Source organism: Rutidosis leptorrhynchoides, chromosome 1 (genome assembly GCF_046630445.1).
Source record: "Rutidosis leptorrhynchoides isolate AG116_Rl617_1_P2 chromosome 1, CSIRO_AGI_Rlap_v1, whole genome shotgun sequence".
Lineage (NCBI taxonomy): Eukaryota > Viridiplantae > Streptophyta > Magnoliopsida > Asterales > Asteraceae > Rutidosis > Rutidosis leptorrhynchoides.
In genome coordinates, this window is record NC_092333.1 from 633,468,132 (window position 1) to 633,477,682 (window position 9,551).

Below are 9,551 nucleotides of genomic sequence, written 5' to 3' on the forward strand. Positions count from 1 at the left end.
GCCGTCGCTCTTCACCGTCGAGCAGCTAACGCTGTGTTTTTTTTTTCTTTCTCCTTCTTTTTCTTTATTTTTTCCTTCTTTTTCTTTGCAATTTGTAGGTGTGTGAAAGTCTTCCTTTTTTAATTAAAGAGAGGATGAAGAAAAAGAATCAAAGAGATGATGAAGAAAAAGAATGAAAAGAAGTGTTAGGGTTTTTAATATATTAAATTGTGCCAGATTTTGGGCCATTAAAGGGCTGATTTTTATAAAAAAAAAAATTGGACAAATTTTTTAAAAAAATCACAATAATACTTATTTTTATTTATATTATATTTTTTGTTAGTTAGATAAATTAAATAATAAATATAGTATAAATATAAATTAAATAATAATAATTAACTGTGTTTCTTTTTTTTCTTCTTTTTCTTAAATAATATTATTAAAAGTGTTAAAAAACAATTAAATGATGATTTAACACTGAGATTTAACACTGAACGATTTTTCCTGTTTTAACCTAAGTGTTAAATACAATGTTAAATTTAACACTGAAATTTAACACTGAATGACTGCTAGTGCTCTTACCAAACACTAAACTTGGTGGCTAAAGATGAAAGAGAAATTACAAGTTCCAACATTAAAAATTAGAAAACTTTTACAGCCAAACTTTAAAGAGCACCCAAGAACAACTAATTAAATGAGTACTACGTAACCATGAGGGTGGTGGTGGCATGGTAAGACCCCTGACCTTCCAATGTGGAGGTCAAGGGTTCGATTCCTTGCACCCACAAAGTTATTCTCCCTCATGGCCACGGAGGTTCGCCTGCAATGACTCCGGACTGCTCGCAAAGCGAGTATTCGCCCTGAGATTAATCAGTTAAAAAATGTTGGATACCTAGCTAATCAAAAAAAAAAAAAAAAAAAAAAAAAAAAGTACTCCGTATATCCGTTAGGATTAGATCATCTAAATCAACGGCTTAGATTTCTCCAAATTCAAATGAATCAAACCCACCCCCCTTTAGTCTCTACCTTCTTTTTGCCCGTTTCATTAAAACTAAAATTTCTCATTCTCATTTTTTTAATATACGCTCTCTACTTTGTCTCACTCGTTCTCCCTCTCAACGAATTGTACAATCTTACGAATCATATTTAAAGGATTACAGTAACGATCGATAATTTTTGAAAGAATTTCAATTACCAATTATAATTGTAGACCTAACGAAGCCGATTCATCATTCATGGCAGGTAATATTAATTTTCGTTGATCGATTTAGGGTTTGTATTGCTTGAATTTTATTTTCCTTTGACATGTAATCTTCAATCTTAGACAAAACTCAAGAACTGGAATCTATAACTATGAATATGAAGCTATTAAAACTTGAGCCGGATCTAACCCTAGCAGAATCCCCAATTTCAGATTCAGGTTAGTATCTTAACCCTAAGTGTATTTTGTAATTTTTTTTATCGATTAATAGTGTTGTTGATCGGATCTGTTCATATTCTGTTTCCAGTTTCGGAAGACGTTGAAAGTAACAGTGAAATGCAGTCCGAGCAAGAACATCAAACCCTACCTATATTGAAAAAACTCGAGAAACTGAGCAACAGTGTGACGGTATAATTCACTAATCCTTTTGGTTAATTTGAGTGATAATAAGGTTTCTTGAGTACGAATTTGAATTGATGTCGCGTATGTTATGTTTTAGATTTTGAGACAAGAACATATATCACTTTGCAATGAGGTAAAAAGTATAACCGCTGATTCGTTTCCTGGCTCTGAAGCTCTTACTGCTATTCAAAATCTTGGTAAGTTTTTTCATCTGCTTCGTGTTTGCTGATAGTATTTGGTGTACATTATTGAATTGGATATTAATATTTATTATTTTGTGGGTGTATAAGGTGAGGAACATGAAATTTTAAAGAAAAAGTATCAAGAAGAATGTGAAATAAAGAAAAAGTATCAAGAAGAATCTGAAATGCTGAAAAAGAGATGTTATCTAGAGTGCTCAGAGAGAAGACGTTTGTACAATGAAGTGATTGAACTTAAAGGAAACATTAGGGTTTATTGTCGGTGTAGACCATTAAACAGTGATGAGATTGCTAAAGGATGCACTTCGGTTGTTGACTTTGAATCTGCTCAGGAAAACGAGATAAAGATAATTGGTACTGATTCATCTAAAAAGCAATTCAAGTTTGATCATATATTTAGACCTGATGACAACCAAGGTAATTGCAGAAAATGTGATCACTTCATTTATGAATCTTGAAGATTCTCTTTTCTTTTTGTTTATAATTACTTGTTTGTAATGTTTGTAATTTGTATGCAGATGCTGTTTTCACCCAAACTTCACCCCTGGTAGTGTCAGTACTTGATGGATTCAATGTATGTATCTTTGCGTATGGGCAAACCGGAACTGGGAAGACATTTACGATGGAAGGAACTGCTGAAAACAGGGGAGTTAACTACCGTACCTTGGAGGAGTTGTTTAGGGTTTCTGAAGAAAGAAGTGATATTATGAAATATCAACTGTTTGTAAGCATGTTGGAGGTCTATAATGAGAAGATAAAAGACCTATTGGTTGATGATGCGGACCAACATACTAAAAAGTAAGCATTCTGGATGTAATTGTGAATAACAGGAATATGTATATCTTGTTCAGCTTCAATTTTTTCCCACCTTTAAGTTTATCATGTTCAGCTTTAATGATCAGTAGTTATCTGAATGGTTAATGCTCTTCTGAATAGATGACTAAATGGTCTTTATATATATGCAGATTAGAGATTAAGCAATCAGCTGAAGGTACCCAAGAAGTTCCTGGACTGTCTGAGGTACCAGTGCACAAGACAGATGAAGTTTGGGACTTGCTTAAGAGTGGTAGTCGTGTGCGATCTGTTGGATCGACCAATGCAAATGAGCTTAGTAGCCGTTCTCACTGGTAAATTATCAGAACCATTTACTTGTTACTTAAGTTGCTCTGTATTAAACATGTTTCTAGCTCTAAAGTTTTTGTGGAATTATGTTGCATAGCTTATTGAGAGTGACTGTTGTTGGGGAGAACATGGTTAATAAGCAGCGGACTAGAAGCCATCTTTGGCTAGTTGACTTGGCAGGAAGTGAGCGTGTGGGAAAGATCGAGGTTGAAGGTGAAAGATTGAAGGAATCGCAGTTTATTAATAAATCACTTTCCGCATTAGGGGATGTAATTTCTGCTCTTGCATCAAAAACATCTCATATTCCTTACAGGTATATCTCTTAAGTTTGGATCGATTCGGGCTGTTTAGTTTATTATTTAGTGGTGAACTGTTAAAACTTAACTAGTAATAAAACTGGTCAAAAATAACATAAAGATTCCTCAAATGGTTTGAACCTTTAAATCAATGTATTAAACCTTACTATCTTATTCTTTTCTTTCAAGAAGTGGCTTTTAGAATCTTATGTAATACATAGATATAATATATTTATTAAAGGAGATACGAAGTGTTGACAGGTAGGCTCGACCCGACCCAGTTTGCCACCTGCACCTACTCGTGTCAGTGTTTATCTTATTCATGTTTACTTTTTGTTCAAATCAGGAATTCCAAGCTAACTCATATCCTGCAGAGCTCTCTAGGTGAGATTTTTGGATACATATGTTGTTATTTTATATCCCAACTGTTAAAATTGTCACACACTAACTTTTGATTTCATAAATTGTACAGGAGGTGATTGTAAAACTCTTATGTTTGTTCAAATTAGCCCAAGTTCATCAGATTTGGGAGAAACCATTTGCTCACTAAATTTTGCGAGTCGTGTAAGAGGTGTTGAGCATGGACCTGCTCGCAAACAATCAGACGTAACCGAGCTTTTAAAGTATAAGCAGCTGGTAAATACTCACCAATTTGGGTAAAATACATTTAATTATTTTAGTTTTCAAACTTAATTATTTTAGCTTTTTGTGTTAAACAGGCGGAGAAAGCAAAGCATGATGAAAAAGAAACAAAAAAATTGCAGGATAATCTACAGTCCGTACAACTTCGTCTTTCTGCACGAGAACACATATGTAAAACTCTGCAAGAAAAGGTACTCAAAGTGGGATGCAAGCTACTTGCAGTTTCAATGAAACTGGCTCATATATTAAGGTGGCAAATGGGCGGGATTGGCAATGGGTTCTAATTGCAACGACCCTTTTCGTACGGTTCAAGTTGGGTCATGTTTGTCCCAATCTTTTAAAAATAATTAATAATCAATTAATTATTATGTTTCATATGATTATGATTACAGTCTTTAAAGGTTAATAGTAACCAGTTTTTCATTTAAAAAATTGATTAAGGATGTATATATATATATATATATATATATTGAATACTCATTTTAAATATAAATTTCTATGTAACTGGTTTATATGGATAGGTTCATGATCTTGAAAACCAGCTAGCCGAAGAGCGAAAAACAAGACAGAAACAGGAGAATCGAGCTCTTGCTATGGCCTCTTCACAATCCGCACTCTCCTCTTTAAAACAAAGCCTGAGTACAATATCAGAAAAAAGACCTCCCGTGTGCCCGTCTTCTTCAAAGTTAAGACTTCCACTTAGAAGAATAAGTAATTTTGCGCCTACTCATCCATCATCCGCACTTAAACAGAATCCGAAATCGTTTACTCCCAAAGTCACAAATGAAGATAAAGAAAATCTTTCGAGGGGAGCGAACACGAAAACTCTATCACAGGCCAGACGAGGGTCGTTTGCTGTAAAACCTACTCAGTCGTTGACTAGTCAAACTCTAAAGCCGAAAAGACGGGCTTCAGTTGCCACCTTTCAGTCGGATGCAAGCTCCTCCAGCATGATGACCACTCCAATTGCTAGATCAAATGCTGTCCCTAGGATGAGGAATGATCGTGTGGTGGGGAGGCAATCGTTTGTGTGGGACCCACAAAGGATGTGGCGTGCTCAAAGGGTGCTGCAATCTCCTTTGGGATCTACAAAGGAAGCTGCAACATCATCATTGTCCGGGTCGATGACTATTGAGGCGACACCTGTTGCTGCACCAAGTAGCAGTAAGTTTATGGGTAGCCCTCCTCCTCCATCACGTGGTGTTGGTTCTTGGAAGCCGAAGCATCCAACGGTTGTGGCGTTGCAACGAAAACAGCTGGTTTGGAGTCCACTGAAATACAGAGGTACAAAGGGTGGTGCTGCTAGGAAGTCATTTGTGTGAAGTTTAATCTAGGATTTACTTTGATTGTTACTGTTCTATTCTTTTGGTAATGGGATATTGTTGCAATGTCTATTTGTTGGATGTTAGTTTGGTTAAAATGGATTGTTTAAAGATAAATGGTAAAGACATTTTCTTTCCAAATATTTGAACTAAGCTAAGAAAATGCCATGTTTGTCTAGACAGTCAAACACTTGTTCTTGAAGAATTTTTGGTTGCGGTTTTTCCAAATGAGATAACGGCAATTCCATTCGACCGCTTGCCGTACTTGAATTCCCAAAGCTGATTTTACATGTCTCGGATTCTCGCAAAATATTTCCCCGATACTTAGATTAGAAAAATTCCCTAAACCCCACCAACCGTACACCTTGGCCCAAACATCATTGGTATGCTTGCAAAAGGTTATTGAATGCTCGACCGTCTCCACATCATCATCACAAAGTGGTTATCCAACCGTGTTAAGATCTATGCCCCGCTTATCCAATTCCGTCAACACATGTAACCTTTTCTTTCTCGCTCTCCATACAAAAACTTCCACCTTTTTAGGAGTTAAATTATTTCTCAACGACTCAAATCGATTAGAACTTACAGTAGTGATTTTAGAGGCAATAATGGAAGAGGCAATCATTGAAATCTAATCTAATCTAATACAACATAATTTTACAAGGTTTAAATAAACTTAACATATGCAGTTTTATAAAAAGCAGTGTTGTAAAAGTCGTCCGACGTTTTTTTGGGTTCTCCGTCCCGTTTTTTCTAAAAATGACTCAAAAGACGGTCAAAGCTAAAAGTTCGGTCAAAGTCTGTCAAAGACGGTCAAATTTGGTCAAAACTATCAAAATCAGTCAAATTTTTGTCAAGATCTGATATGTTTTAAAAATTAGGGTTTGTTTTGATTTTTTGGGCCACTCTTTTCTCTGTGCCCTTACTGATTATGTACTCGGTAACATTAATTAAGTTTGAAGTTCGATTGTTTTTAAATTCAAGTTCTTATTTAAGAAATTTATGGTACATAATCAACTATTATATATATATATATATATATATATATATATATATATATATATATATATATATATATATATATATATATATATATATATAAGAAATTATTAATAAAGTCAACGTTGGTCAACGACCGATGCTTCACCGACGCGTCACCGACTCGGCCGACACGTTCTTTTTAGGTCTAGACCGATGCGTCCCCGACTCGTGACTTTTACAACCTTGATAAAAAGTCAATTCAAGAATACGCTTATTAAAATTATTAAGATTTTATAATAATTGGGTGTGATGTGATCTTGAATCAATAAATAAGTATTTTAAGTTTAGTTTAATAAAAAAATAAAGCATCTATCTATCTATCTATCTATTCTATATATAATAACAAAAGCTAAAATAGCTCATTTTTAGATAGTAAAATTAATCTTAGCCATCCATTAAATTAATCATCAATGATCTAGACCCTTAATTTTTTCCTAATTTTGCTTATGACCTCATAAATTGTTTAATTACTAAAACACCCTTCTAATAATTATTTTTAATAGGGAGTCAAACATAAACATACAGATTGTTAAACATACGGAGTCCCTTCTATGACCTATGTCACTTCAAATTATATATGAAAGAGCAAACATGTGTACACTTCTGAAATTGGCAAGAATATTCATTAGTTAGCCACATCTTAGAATCATTTTAGGTGGGTCATCATATATTACTTGTATTTCACACTTATGCGTTTTAATTATAAATCTTGATTTCTAATAAATTTTATTTGTATTTTAACAAAAATGCCAGTTTGTAGAGATAATAATTTATGAAGTATCTCTAATTCTCTACATTCCATCATTACCGAGATAAGTAAATTATTCGTGTAATTAGCTTGAAATTTGAATAAGGCATGAGATCTTTAACATTGAGAACATGCTAAAAGGGAAACAATTTTCTCGGATAAGTGTTTTGTCACAATTACTTGAATCCGATTGCTTTGATTCACAAATGAAAAGGGAAGAACCTCCTTTCTTAACCATTAGATAAAAAATGACATTCACATACTCTTTTACCCAAAGGTCGATATTAATCCCATGTTACTATTAGCTAATAAATCATTTATTTGTATTAATCTTCCTTAATTACCCTTAGAAAATAATCGGATGGAGTACCTGATTCATATGAATGGGTATTTATAATACAAATTTGCTGGAAAAACAAGTTGAAATTATATTTGGAAACTCTTTTTTTTTTCCTTTTTTTTTTTCGGCCGACTCCCTTTTTAACGGGTTTTTAATTTTTTTTTAATTAATTAGTTGGAACATTCTAGATTAACAAGTAAGTTTTATTTCAGTTTACGTTAAGGGATTGTTACTACGAACAAACATTGTTGGTATTTGTGGTAATAGTGCAGGAAAGTGCTAAGAGATGAAGAAAGTAGCAACAAACGAAGGCGAAAAAGTCCTTGCATATGTTTATTGAAATAGGTGAACTTGCACGTTATAGGTGTATTGATTGAGAATTTTTATTGCATTAGTTATTTCTCATATTATTACATTATTGAATTATGAATTATCTAATTTGTGTGTTAGCTGTGGTTAATGATCACGTTCTTCTAATGAAGCAACATTTGTTTAAACTGATAATCTGTGTTAATGGATATGTTGGCTTTTTGGGATGCACAAAAGGTTGTAACGATGAAGAAGTAGAAGAATTAACAAGAATGAGGTATTTTTATTAAAAAAAAGATTTGATTTTTATTATTATGCGTTTGAGTTTTTTTATTATTTCTCATCTGGGGCGTTTTTAAAATTGTTAGATATGCGTATCCATGATGGAAAGAGAAAAAAATCGATTCGGATATTAAAAGAAAAGAAGGGTTGTGTCCTACGACATCAGAAGAAACTGCTTTAATTTTAAGATCATCGAGAGTTGATCAAAATATACAAATATATATAGCTGCAGGTGAAATATATGGTGGGAAAAGGCGAACGAATAGTTTAGCTGCTGGTCAGTAGATGGGTCATGTGTCAAAATGGGTAATTTTCCATTATGGGTCAAAATGGATCGGTTCTGCTTGGATAGAAACAGTTTTATCTAAAAAAATTTGTTTTATAATAATTAATGACCCTATGAGTACAAAATCTCTATTATTTTAAAGATGGTCTAACTACTAACTATTTGAATGAAATGATTAGGAAGTTTTATGTATTAAGAGAATAATTTGTACAACTTTTACCCATTTTGTATAGGTATGAGAACTATAAGTTCTTTACTGAAGATCTTCTTATTTTATTTGGTTGAGTTATGCTCATCTTATATGTTTATCATAAAAAAATGGTAAAAAATTTCAGTGACGTGATCTCATATAGGGCAAAGGAGTTTCCAATTTTGTAGATGGTGGAAGATGGTATGGAATATAGTATTCAAATGTATATGTTATTTGTTCCAGCAAATGTGAATGTGGAAATGGGTCAAAAGGTTTTGTATCAAATATGTTACACTCTACTGCACATTTTCAGTGCATATAGTTAACTCTTTTAAAATTTGTTAGTAAGATGATGTTATAGATGAATATTGAAATTGTATTATTGCTGTCATGGTGTATGCATATGAATAATGTAGTACTCCAGATTTATGATATTTTGGTGTATATAGTTATGTCATAATCATTATTAATGTGTACATAATCTTTTAACTAACATATCTTATTCATTTTTAATTTTGACAGGCTATTTACAATTGAATTTAGGGATGACATCGGATCGGGTTTAAGCCAGGTTTAGGTAATCTCAAACCCGGAACCGAACCTACCGGGTCCTTATTTACTTACGAACTATTAGGTAAATAGGTTATCCCACGAGTATTCGAGTCTTAGGTTTGGGTTTAGGGTTTTGGGTTTAGATTTTAGGGTTTAGAGTTTAGGTTTAGGGTTTAGGTTATTGTTTAGATTCTAGGGTGTAGGGTTTTGGGTTTAGATTTAGGGTTTAGGTTTAGGGTTTAGGGTTTAGATTTTAGGGTTTATGGTTTATATTTTAGGGCTTAGGGTTTAGGTTTAGAGTTTAGGATTTAGATTTAAGATATAGGGTTTAAGGTTTATATTTTAGGGCTTAGGGTTTAGGGTTAGGGTTTAGGTTAGGGTATAGATTTAGGGTGTAGGGTTTAGAGGTTAGGTTTAGGGTTTAGATTTACCGTTTAGGATTTAGGTTAGGGTTTAGGGTTTAGATTTTACGTTTAGGGTTTAGGTTTAGGGTTTTGGGTTTAGATTTAGGGTTTAGGTTAGGGTTTAGATTCTAGGGTGTAGGGTTTAGGGTTTAGGGTTAGGGTTTAGAGTTTTTAGGGGTTAGGTTAGGGTTTAGAGTGTAAGGTTTAAAGTTTAGGGTTTAGATTTAGGGTTTAT

At 33.4% G+C, this 9,551-nt stretch overlaps 1 protein-coding gene across 1 annotated transcript; it reads left to right on the forward strand.

Moving 5' to 3' along the window:
* Positions 1 to 1,167: 1,167 nt before the first annotated feature.
* LOC139885652 (kinesin-like protein KIN-14S) lies at positions 1,168 to 5,251 on the forward strand. Its single transcript, XM_071869400.1, has 12 exons — positions 1,168 to 1,221; positions 1,304 to 1,399; positions 1,488 to 1,588; positions 1,680 to 1,779; positions 1,873 to 2,199; positions 2,301 to 2,580; positions 2,748 to 2,909; positions 3,002 to 3,217; positions 3,547 to 3,584; positions 3,673 to 3,836; positions 3,920 to 4,033; positions 4,364 to 5,251. Exons 1-12 carry the CDS (start codon positions 1,215 to 1,217, stop codon positions 5,162 to 5,164), a joined length of 2,406 nt encoding a protein of 801 aa, XP_071725501.1. The 5' UTR covers positions 1,168 to 1,214; the 3' UTR covers positions 5,165 to 5,251.
* Positions 5,252 to 9,551: the final 4,300 nt, after the last annotated feature.

What these genes read in the sequence shown, in the direction of transcription:
- LOC139885652 (XM_071869400.1), top strand. An exon ending in TACTGCTATTCAAAATCTTG is followed by an intron (nt 1,780 to 1,872) that starts GTAAGTTTTTTC and finishes TGGGTGTATAAG; the next exon opens with GTGAGGAACATGAAATTTTA. An exon ending in CTTAGTAGCCGTTCTCACTG is followed by an intron (nt 2,910 to 3,001) that starts GTAAATTATCAG and finishes TATGTTGCATAG; the next exon opens with CTTATTGAGAGTGACTGTTG.